Below are 13155 nucleotides of genomic sequence, written 5' to 3' on the forward strand. Positions count from 1 at the left end.
TTGTAAATAATCATTGATCAATATTTATTGATTTTTTTTTGCTCGAATATTTAATTCTGATACGGAAAGTACCAGCAATTTGCCTTAAGGCACGATGCAATGCACCACTATTTTATATATTTCTTTAAACAGCTTTCAACACTACGTGTTTTATGAGTTTGCTAGCACATCCTATCCAAGTAACTACAACAAATGCTACTTTTATGAATCTACAAGCTTTCTGTAAAACATTACAATAATTATAAATCTTAGTAAACTTTAACACATAATCTGTTACTATATTCGAAAATGTTAAAAGAGATTTATCTTTCCCGATAGTCGTGAAGACTTGTAGAGTATCGCATGATGTCTTTAGGCAACATCCATAACTGGAACAATAAGTTAATATCGGATATATCGCAAAAGACCTAATGTCATCTATTGTACCGAAAGCGTTTGCATTGATTACACCGATTACACAGTCAAGTCTCCTGCTGTATTATCATCCGATCCGCAATTTCACGTATTTGGATGATAATACAATAATTTTCGAGAACTTTTTCGTGCTGATTCTGTGGTCCTAAAATACTTCAGAAGTGTAGCGTGCCTTGCCAGAGATCCGTATAAAGATTTCATTCTTAGGGATGATTTTAATGAATCTTTGTAAGGCGAAACAGTAAGTACATATAAATACTAAAATATTATAGTCCTACAAAAAGTGGTTCAGTTATAAAAATTAATTAAAATGTGAGTTAATCGCACTTTTAAAAAATACTCCGTGCTTGTTAGAAGCGTGTTTCAATAGTAATATTTTTGAAGTAAAACTTTTTTAGGCGCGACTTGGGTGTAAATCCGTACAAATGCAACGGAAGTCCGTTTAGGCCGAACTGTTCGTCACTCGCTCCCGATGAGATCATTTCTATACGGGTCGATTGCGATTAGCCGTCGTGTATGTGAATAGAAATCTGTCGTTGTATGCGTCCTGATATCAACAAGGAAATCGGCATGGATAAACATTTTAAAGTTACATCGTAGTACAAATTTTGATTTAATGAAAAATGCCTGAATCAGAAGAATATTTTACCCTGTTAAAATAATAAAACAATTTAAACACTTGTGCCGTGCACTAAACGTAAGTTTATTGATCAGTAATTATTTCTATATTATTCGTAGTTTCTATAAATTTTCGAAGTTATTAAAATGGACAATATTTTTTAGGCAAGACAGATATTATAGCTGTTTAAAAAATGAAATTATATTGCTAGAGAAAAAGTAAAAAAATACAAACATTCAATAAATTTATGTTAATTTTAATTACATGAAGTTCTTCAAACACAATTACATGATGAGTGAAGTTGCGAAAACAATATTTGTTTAGGCGTTGTTTAACATAATCTACTGAGTGAATGAATATTATAGAATTTATTAATCAGCAATTACTTCATTTCTCTAATGAAGGTTCATTTCTAAATGCTAATTGCAATAACAAACCGATCATGTCATATTTGAAGTATGAACTTAATTACATTATTGTTTTTAAATGTTATACATATTTTTAATGCTATTATAAATATATAATTTATAATTTATCATTATATAAATGTGTGTAATGGTTGGCACTGATAAATGTGTGCATCGCGAGTGTTACTATATTACTATAATAAACATTATTCAAAATAGTTATCTAGTACAGTAACAAATAAGTTTTACTTCAATCGCATGTGAACCTTATGCGCATTCTTTTTTTTATAAAATTTGATAATCCACCATAGTTTTCCATATTGTGCGGCTCTATTTACACACATTAAGCTCAAGAATTTTGTACATCTTGCCTTAAGGCAAAATGCCACTTACAACCAGTTCTATTATATTTATATTTTAAATGGTATCATATCTTAAAAGACGGAAGCAAATTAGTTGGTTTAAAAAATATTTGATTTGTTCAGACAAATTTAGAGATTTAATTAACTGTTGAAAAGATGATATTAATGATTGTTTCGTGCAAAAATTTATACAGGGGATTATTTTCATGGTATATACTATAATATAATACTAAAAAACACCATCATCTACTGTCGTTAGTATATTGTGCAATAAATATAAAAAAATAAAATATTAACAATTAAAAATAGATGTATTTATACTTCATACAAACAAAAATTCCATCAATAAAACATTTAGTAAAAATAACGTTAAAAATATTGCATATAATAAACATTCATATTTATAGTCTTGTATAAAATCAGTCCTTCATTTTCATCACCATCGAAATTATCAAGCAAATCCCATAATTGAAGTTTAAAATTTATCATGTTTAATACTATGGTAATATTTCTTATTTGGCTTTCACAAAAGAGGTAGCTTTTCCAGTCTTCTTTATAACTTCCAATAACTCATCTGATGATAAGGACGCTTTTACACAAACTTTTTGATCAGCCATGTTTATTACTACATCTTCAACGCCTTTACCTAAAAATTTATATATGTAAGCAACCTTATATTTAATACATCAATATTCAAAGAGAGAACAAATTCATCAGAAAAAGGTTACTTAGTCCTGCTTCAGTATATGTTTTAAATTTTAAGTATCCGATTGTTTGGAAGTAATTATTATTCGTCCGATCAACAAGATGCTTGTATTTTATACATATTTATAAAAAAATAAACTTTTGCATAAATCAGTCATATAAGAAATACTTATTAAGAAGTATACTTATTATTAAAAGTATCAGAAAACCGCGCTCATGTCAGAAAAAAATCAACCAATGTGTTGCTTGAATTGATTTACTGAATTTAAATTTACCTGTTTCGATATTGAAAAAGAAGACATATGTTGAATAATAATAATAACCGCTCAAAAACTATCAAATTAATATAAACATTGAAAGTAAAGAAAACATTTTGTTGAATAATAATAATAATAACCAATTAAAGACTATCAAATTAATATAATAATAATAATTTACAATCAAAACTCTTAATAGCCACTTGAACCAATGATTATCAGTAAAATCCGTGTACTTTAAACTCTGTGTAATCTTAATACATAACAATAGATTTTGTTGAATTAATTTAATGAAAATAATTAATAATTGAAAAAAAAAGCTTGAATATATTTGTTGTAATAAATGATAAATAATATAAGTGGTAATATGTAGATTGTTTATTACAAACAATTTTTTAAATACGAATGCATATAAACAGTGCATAGAGATATAGAACCAGCAGAATTTTTTAAACAATAATTTATTTATAAATTTTAATTTATAATAAAATTATTTATAATGAATCCGCGATGGCTACCATTACAATTATTTATCCATTCATGAAAATGAAAGCGTAAAGTATTTATTAGTTTCAATTAATAGATTGGAATTTAATAATTATGTTAGTCTAAGGATATGGCTTTTTACATTCAATTAATGTCTATCATTAATAACTGATTAATTTATGAATTGCATGCCACCTAACTATACAGAATATATGTACTTTCTATTATTTGAAATGACATACTTTCAAAATTTTATTGCATTTTAACAATCTAATTAAGTATAATTCCAGAATCCGAAAAAAATTCCAGACACATTTTCAGAAACTAAAAGGATATTGTAAAAGGAATAACTGATTTATTACAAAGAATGATAAATTTAGATGATTAAAAACAGAAGGAAAAGAATTAGGGTATGACATATGAATTAAATTTGAAGAATGCATTCACAAATAAAATTTGAGAGGTTAGTTCACGGAACAAGTATTTCAAATTACCTTTAAGTTTACCAAGAACTCTTTCAACGGCTCCGGAACACCCTTCACAAGTCATCTCGACATTAAATTCGTATTCTTTAATCTGTAAAATATTGTTTAATTGATTATATTAATAATTTACAACATATTAACAATCGTTTACCTCAGGCATTTTAAATGTTTAGTCGGACTTTACTATTTAAATATTTATTTAGGGCAAGCGATAATAACTTATCACAACAAGAATTTACAAACAGCCACTATCTACTGTCAAAGTGACACAAGCAATCTACTGTCAGAATTAAATCGTGGCGTAAACCATAGATATATTCAAAAAGATGCGCCGGGTTGAATACATTAGTAAATGATTAAAATTAGTTAACAATAATTTTAACTAAAATAAAAATTATTTGTAAAATATAATTAAAAATTCAAATACTTGGCAAAGAGGTTTTCAATAAATTTATTAAAAAAAACAAAATATTAAAATCAACTCTTTTATTTTATAGAATTATTTATAACATACATATTTTGTATAAACATGTTTCATAATTTTTTACAAATATTTTCATTGTTTTTTTTTTAATATACGAAAAATGAAGTTTTTTTTATTTTTATTATTGTTTGTTTGTTGACTTTGTATACACGTACATTAGTCATATACATTTTATAAGTTATCCTTACACTTTTAATATATTTTATTGTATATAATTATATAGTGCGCTATATATCCTTTTCTTTGCCAATAATGTTATAAAATTGTTTGGGAGGGAGATTTTTTGCCTTATCTCCCTCCATAGTTCTTGCCTACCCTTTTCCCATTTTTTGCACTCCATAATGGCGTGTTCAGCATCCGCCCTAGTCGCTCTACCCAAGCAATAGATTTAATTAAGTAATTATAAATTATATAATCATTTTTAATACTTTTTTATTATTCATTTATTGCAAGATTCATTATAATCAAAAGTGGGTAAAATAAATTATTCAATGTTTTCTTTATTTAAATGAAACTTGAAAAATGCTTCTGCCTAGATCGAGTTACTCAATAGAAATAGAAAATCACAATTAAAAGCAATTTAATCCATTTGAAAGAAAAATATCAAAAGATCTTTTTAAACAAAATTTAAGTTTTTAAATTTATAAAGTTACGTTAGTAAATGTAATTGATTATTTTATATATTTATTAAATTAACACTAAGTTTTCATAATAAAAAAAAAATATATTAAATAAGAATTAACGCAATCTTGTAATTAGGTTATTATAAACTTTAAATTATCATGTATTGTTTATTATTGAAAAAAAAAATCAATCAGAAATAAAATCAGTAAACGTGATATCAATTAGCACTTATTTATCTATGTCAATTAATATAAATTTTAACAAAATTTAATTAAATTAAAAAAAAAAATTATACAGATAATAGTTAACGCATTATAATGTGAAATATATTGATTTTTGTTTCAGAATAATTTTTAAAAGAGAAGTGCCAAATAATTTTTTTAAAAAAAATATAAGTTTTTAAATTTATATGGTTACGGTAGTAATGTAATTTATTATTTTATATATTTTTTTTTATAACACCAAGCATTCATATTAAAAGAATATGTTATCTATCTTAATTAATTTATTTTAATTAGATTATAAACTTTAAATTATTATGTATTATTTATTATTGAAAAAATAACATTGAGAAATAAAATCAGTAAACGCTATATAACATAAAATTTAACAAAAAATATTTCAACTAGTTGGTATTGGTATTTAGCCTTAAGGCAAGTTACATGAACTTCCCGATATGTGTAAATAATCGACTTAATCAATAAAAAATAAATAAATTATTTATTATTATTATTATTATTACACATAATTGAAAACGAACGAACACGTTAACTCGGAGTATTTTCAAAAAGCATTTTTTCAAAAATCAACAATTATTATATTTGAATCAGTTTCCGTAGGATTTTAATGGTTTAACATATTTATTAAGACCAAGTAAAGTACTATATTATTATACCAAGTAAATCGCCTAATTTTAATTTTAGTTAACGTCAAAAAAACTACCTATTTTCTCAAACTTTGATGAATTTTTAAAATTAAACTACTTGTCGTAAAGCCGTAATATTACAGTAAGTTCTATAAGACCATGATATATATCGCTAAAAAAAAATCCATACAAATCGGTTTAATTTTTTTTTTCAACAGTTAATTACAAGAAAACGGCTCGGTAGACTTTCACCTAAAACTAATCAGAACCATTCCCAACTAATATCTTTCGAACAGTTTTTGATTTTTTAAAATCGGCTCGGTAGGATGAGCTTAAATGTGGACGAAAAGTTTAACACTTTTTTTCAAATTACAAAGAAACGGCTCGGCAGATCGTCGCACAAGCCGTTTTTGAGAAAACGTCGTTTTACGGCAAAAAATCTGTTCACACACACACACACATACTTTTTCCAAATTTGGTCTCATTCGATTCAGGATGGCTTGAAACGTCGAGAAAACATAAAATTAGCAATTCGGATTTTTTTATGAAAACATAAACTTCGCCTTCGGGAAGTTAATAAAATAAAAATTATACAATTAAATGTTAACGCATTTAATGTAAAATTAAGTAAAATTTATTTTCAGAATAATTTTCAAACATTTACATTTAGTTTATTGTTTTTTTTTAACATAGATAAAAGAAGTATAGATAGTAATAGTAATAGTATAATGGATAATAAATAGTAATAGTTAAAAAATCTTAGTTTCAAAATACTCTGCACGTGGCTCTGATGGTAGCAAATTTTTTCAATAATGCTTCTAGTGTGTACATCTACTATCTTGAAGTCCTCTATGCCGATAATTGTCATTGATACTCAGGGTCATTATTTTTTTGACACATGAGTCATCTGCAACCAAATAATTTTTTCTATTTCTTTTACTCTGACTTAAATGTTTCTACAATGAATTTAATCTGTCCAAATCATTGTGATATTCCTCATTATTGGCAACAGTGAATTAAATGTTGTCAAGTATTAATTTCCACTGCACTAATGAATACAGAAGAAACTTTATTGAATATAGATTTCGGCAACAAAATAGATGTTGTGACGCAAGTAGATGATAGTGTTTTATCATTGTCCAGTTCAACAGAAGAAATCAATTTAGTTCCCGAAGTGGTTTTCGAGGGCATTGTGGATCCTTCTGCTGATAATAGAGAATCGCAGCCCCTTCTGGGGGCTCGCGATTTAGATGTCTCATATAACCAGTTTCCAGGTACAAATAATTGTGTAGAAGTATTGGCATATGGTTTTTGAATAGATAAACGATTATAAATGGTTAATTATATGTTCACAAGGTCTTTGTAACAATTCCAAGTTAAATTTTTGCTTAGAATTTAATTTTTGTATTTGGAAGTATATATGTACATATGGATTTGAAACAATTGTTCTTTTAAATGCCCTATTAGTATCACATTTTATCTACTTATTTATTTATTAATTAGTATTTTTGGATGTACGATGAATGCAAAGACCTATCAAATTTTGTCTTGCCGTGATGTAATATAAATTGAAATACATACTATTAAGTTAATAAAAATAATAAAATACTATTAAGTTAATTAACTAAAAAGTATTAAAAAGGTAAATGTTAAATTATTAGCATCTTATAATTATATTGTTTTGAATATTGACACTTGTTTTAAAACGACCTTCGAGCTTGGTCCAATGTGAATACAAATACATTTTTTTTACCATTTTTGAGTTTCATTTTTATTAGTGTAAAGAATGTTAATAATTTATTCTCTGAATTATTTTCTAAATTTATAATCTTTTATATTTTGAGTACTTTCTTTAATTAGTTACAAACTAAAAATTGGATACAACTTCTATTTCTTTGATATATGAGTGATTTAATTTAGATTTTCTCATGAAAACAAGAACGAGTAAGATATTTTTATTTCTTGTTATGTGTTTTGAGATTTTCATTAACAAAATTATTTTTATTCATATATAACACTAACATAGATGATGACAAAGCCATGAAATTTAAATCTGCCAATGAGCATAGATTAAGCTGAATCACATGGGGATTTGATATGTAAAGTGTTAGTATTAAATTTTGGTGTGATTCAGACAAATTACATAGTTTTAATTAATTACATAAGGTTTTGGTTTTTGTTTGATACAGTTTTAATACTAATCACCGTAATCTATTCGAGTACCATTAAATATTAAATGTTTTTAATATTTCTTTGATTTTCCTATCCTTACATTCCTGTTATAATTCAAAATTCAATACTTTTTTGTTTATTTATTGACATATTATTTTCATATCTCAGTCAGACATGGGTGTCTGGTATGAGTCTATTTTATTATACAATAATATAATATTTATCATAATTAAAATATCTTTAAATATCTATTCAATCTTTTTTGTCTTCAATTTCCTTATAATATTTCTTTTTTCTCCTTTTGAAATTATTGTCGTCACTGGTGTTCTTAATATCGATTGGCAGTTCATTATATATTTTACTTGCGCTTTATATTACATTTCATCTTAATTTCTTCTTTCTATTATGTTCAATGTACTTGACATTTAATTAAAATCTATTTACCTTTTGTTATTATAGTGTAGATTTGGATCAATGTAAAAATTTAGATACTTAGATTGATCAAAACTAAACAATTAAATTATCCAATACTATGTTATAATTATTTTTTGTATCTTCTTTACAGATGACCCTCAATTCAGTGATCTTGTGTTTCAAGCCGAACTAGCTATTGATAAAGGAATTTATCCTGAACGTATATATCAAGGATCAAGTGGATCATATTTTGTTAAAAATCCCAGTGGGGTATGTGTGCAAAATGTATTTAAATATTAAAGTCTCATATATGTTGAATATTGTTTGATTGTAATTAACTATCAAGGGTTATTTATGTAAATGTGGTTTGAAATAAGAAATAAGACTAAAGAATTAAATTATATAAATAGCAAAAAGTTTGAAACGCTGGAACATTGTTCAGTATTAGCAAATTAGATATACATGTTTTGTGGTTTAAAATGCATTATGCATGTATTTATACATATACTTGTTAACTTTTTGAAATAACATGAAAATGACTTCATTTATTAATAATTTATAAAATGCAAAGACTTATGATATTATGTAGATTCTGTATAAATTTGTTTTTACAAGTATGTTCATGTTATATTGCATTAACTGTAGTAAAATTTAAACTATTTGTTTTTATAGTAAAATAATTAAATTAAAAGTATTCAAATATTTTATTCACATTTCATTATGACTTAATTTGCAATTACATGCACATTAATTCCAATGTGCATTCAAATATTTTATGTTCTTAGAGTTTGGAATATATATTAATAATTATAGCGTTTTGATTCCCTTAATCATTTGCATAAAAGTCATTGAAGAAATTGATTTTTTTTTTAATTTGTTTTAGCAATTATTAATCATGTAATGTGTATGTTATCATACGATTGCAAAAATATATTTTTTATTAAAATTTATTACTTAATACTTATATACCTAGAATTAATGCTTATGTTTTCATTTATTTATATTTCAAATGACAAAGTGCATGGTTATAATTTTGTTGCTCTATATCGCTTTTGAATTTCAATGATTGAAATTTAAATCTGCCAATGAGCATAGATTAAGCTGAATCACATGGGGATTTGATATGTAAAGTGTTAGTATTAAATTTTGGTGTGATTCAGACAAACACTTAGTTTTAATAAATTACATGAAATCTCTTTCTTAAACATTTTTGATTATATACATTTCAGAATCTTTAATAAAAAATAAAAATCTATTTTTATTAAATTTTAAGAAAATTACTGGAGTATTCAAGCCAAAAGATGAGGAACCTTATGGAAGACTGAATCCCAAATGGACAAAATGGATGCATAAACTGTGTTGCCCTTGTTGTTTTGGGCGAGCATGTTTGATCCCAAATCAAGGATATTTATCAGAGGCTGGCGCCAGCTTAGTCGACGCCAAGCTTGGATTAAAAGTGGTGCCAAAGACAAGAGTATGAGTTCCTATTACTACAGTTAAATTTACTATTATATCTCATGCATAGTATATATTGTAAAGTACTTAACTTCCTTGGTTCCATTCTTTGTAGTTCTGGAATAAATATTACTATTATAATATTTTTCGATTGCAAGTTTTAAATAAATATCTTTTCCTTTTGTGTAGGTTGTGAGGCTAGTATCAGAAACATTTAACTACCCAAGGATAGATCGGCAGAAAACAAGAGTCAAAAAAGCTATTACAGAACAATTTCCTACTATGGGTTTAAGGTTTAATAGAATAGGATTACCACCTAAGGTAAGTTTGAATTTAAATTTATCATAAGTTTGTAACATTTTATTAATCGAAATTAAATTTTCAGTCAGGCTCATTCCAAATTTTTGTAGAAGGTTATAAAGATGCAGATTACTGGCTTAGAAGGTTTGAACAAGAACCTCTTCCTGCCAGGTTAGCTAATAAGTTTCAGTTGCAGTTTGAAAAACTTGTTATATTGGATTATATCATAAGGTATGTATATTTGTGCTAAACTATCTTCTAATAAAATTTATTAGATAAATGGTAATTTTAGTCATTCAGAACATTTAATTTCAGTAAATAATATAATAGATATAGACAGTGTTAGTACTTATAGTCACTTTAGATTGTTTTTATACTGCAAATACTGCAATAGTTTCTCACAATATAATGCTCTACAGCAGAGCGATTACTACTCAAAAATATAACTCAATGAAATCAAATGTATTCATATTTTATTGCATTAAATGTATTTCTTATTGTCAGGAAGGTCATGCAAATTGCCTTAAGGCAAAATGCCAATTACTCCTAGTTTAATATATAGTTATTTATATGGAACCATTTCTACTATTATAAATTTGGTAGATAATATAATTTTAAACATGTCGATTATATATAATGTTAATTAATATTATTATATTATAATTTAAAAGAAATACTGATCGTGGCAATGATAACTGGCTTATCAAATATGAGCAGCCTGCTATTGTTAATACTCCTAGTGGGACCAAAACTAGAGTTGAACTCAATGAAGCAACTGTAAGTTATTTAAATATATTATTAAAATAGTTTGTTCAAGATTCATATGTTGTGCTTTAATGTTTATTTTCTCAAATAAAGTAGTTAAATTTTGTTTTATGCCTTTAAAAACAACATATTTTCTGAAAAATTGTCTACAGAATAATTAACCAAGAAAATTGATAGGTTTATTTATTTCTGTGCAAGAATTAACTTATTTAAACATAAAGTATTAAATATTTACTATTTTTTGAGCAAACAAGCATTCTTTATTATGAACTAAGTGATTTGAATCAAATTCATTTGAATTCAATTCATTCAATTCACACTTTTACATTCTGGCTGCTTTTTGTGTTTTTTCATAATGAAAGCGATAATAATTATATTATCATTTTAATAAATGAGAATTGTTGAAGTTCCTGAGAATAAATTTTACAATTACATAATATTTAATTTTTTTCAATATTTATTATAAATTTTCTAGTAGATCAGAAATGTATAAATAGTATAATTTTTTCAACTTCATTATTTATCATACTCTGGAAAGAAATGACCACTTCTATTTAAATTACATACAGTGGTACTCCGACAACTCAGTTACCACGCTCATATGTCGAATATCTCGTATTTCGGAACAATTTAAATACATTGAAATGCTCTGCAGAGCGGTTTTTGTTCAGTTTTTTTTTTTGAGTATCAACAAAAAAATTACTATTTATTAGTTTGAATATTGTTTTTTACTATCAAATTTATTATTCATTAAAATCGGTTAAATATGTTTTGTTTTGTCCATGCTAGATCTGCAAGTTCTTTGGAATGATTTTGATGCAAAAATTTTGAAGTTCAGAAATATGTTTTTAAATTATTTCAAATATTTAGCTGTAGTACTCTTTATCAGTTCCTGTACCCGGTTTAATTCCATGTACCATGCAATCACTTGTTAACATAATAGCCACTGATTGGATCCAAAATTGTAATGGAATGTAGCTTAAATTCACAAAATGAAGAAAAATAATATAAATTATTAAAACTATGTATCTATAAAGTAGTAATATCTCAAACTTCAACTAAGCAACAAGTCTAAAATCAGTATTCAAGCACCTAATAACTTAATCTTATATCAACATATTAGTTTATCTAAATAAACAATAATTAAAACTATATATCATATTTCTTTTAATATATCCGTCTGATCACACGTTTATCTATGCGTCTGATATAGCCAAGTATATCTGGTCCTTCAAAATTATAAACAAAGTGTAATAATTTAATAGAGTTCGGCAGCATCTCGGTGGATCACAAACTTTTATATATATTTTAACCCTCCGTCGGTCGGCGTGGTCTGGCCAGACTTTTTTCGACTTCAATTAAAAAAAAAAAAATACTTCTAGTAATCCTATCGACTTGAAATTTCTTGACTTCTCCTAAAATTTCATTAGCTGTCGATCAATGAAAAAATCAGGACGAAAAAATGTACAGAAGGATAATTATAAGGATATTAACTTTTTTATACTTCGAACGGTCGGAAAGGTCTGTCTAGACCATCTATACATTTTGTATGAAATATACGCTTTTTAAATATATGTAAACCAGTATTTTGTCTTTTTTCATGGTATTTTCTATTCAAACTGCGTTGTATACTTGTTTATCTATGGTTGTATATATTCTTTGCTATGTGTTGTAACATAAATGTTAGTATTTTCATGACGAGAGTTCCTTGAAAACCTACCAAACTTATTGGTAATCGCAAACACTGAAAGTTGGATGAGTAATGCACACATTATCAACTATTTTTCTACCCGTACTGCGTTCGAATTTTTTTTTTTGGCAAACCTGTAGTGAAATTATATTTTCACTTTGAGTTTTCATTTGAATTTCACATTCATTTCAAAGGCGCTGAAAAAGAATAAATATTGTTTTTCATTGATATAAAACAGAAAAATTAACAACAACGATTTTAAATAAGCAACAATTTTTTTATATGATATAATATGTAATATTTTTATTATAAGCAAGCTCAACACATGCAAAAGACGGTAAGAAAAAGAAAGAATCAAAACTATAAATATTTACTACTAATAATCGTTAATATATGACACCAAAAACTCATTTATCCCATATAAATGCGTGTAAAATGAATGGTGGTCCAGCCAGACCTTTCCGACCGTTCGAAGGTGAAAAAATATCCGACCGACGGAGGGTTAATCTATCTCGTGAACACAAGACACTCTTAATTTCTATTGTCACTTTTTTTATAACCGTACTTAAAAACGAAAAATGCGAACTCAACATTACAATCACTATTTGTATAGTATAGTTGTAGTTTGTAATATATAGTTAAAATTTCAAA

The 13155-nt window shown here is 25.9% G+C and overlaps 2 protein-coding genes across 2 annotated transcripts in view; one reads left to right on the plus strand and one right to left on the minus strand.

Annotated features, from left to right (window-relative positions):
* The window catches only part of LOC113386957, a 170285-nt gene that overhangs the window by 97634 nt on the left and 59496 nt on the right, over window positions 1-13155 (plus strand). The gene's annotated exons all lie outside the window — the stretch shown is intronic.
* LOC113372363 (copper transport protein ATOX1-like) lies at window positions 2093-3999 on the minus strand. The gene is made up of 3 exons (XM_026612688.1): window positions 3887-3999; window positions 3745-3826; window positions 2093-2448 (listed from the first exon to the last, which is right to left on the minus strand). The coding sequence occupies exons 1-3, from the start codon at window positions 3893-3895 to the stop codon at window positions 2315-2317; spliced, it is 225 nt and encodes a 74-aa protein (XP_026468473.1). The 5' UTR covers window positions 3896-3999; the 3' UTR covers window positions 2093-2314.

This window comes from Ctenocephalides felis, unplaced genomic scaffold, assembly GCF_003426905.1.
Source record: "Ctenocephalides felis isolate EL2017-DRISC unplaced genomic scaffold, ASM342690v1 CF-g0.4_SCAFFOLD_00845, whole genome shotgun sequence".
NCBI classification, from domain to species: domain Eukaryota; kingdom Metazoa; phylum Arthropoda; class Insecta; order Siphonaptera; family Pulicidae; genus Ctenocephalides; species Ctenocephalides felis.

Bases quoted from the DNA above. Each gene is read 5' to 3' on its own strand.
- LOC113372363 (XM_026612688.1), bottom strand. The intron at 2,449-3,744 runs GTAATTTGAAAT...ATAAATTTTTAG, and splicing joins AGTTCTTGGTAAACTTAAAG to GTAAAGGCGTTGAAGATGTA.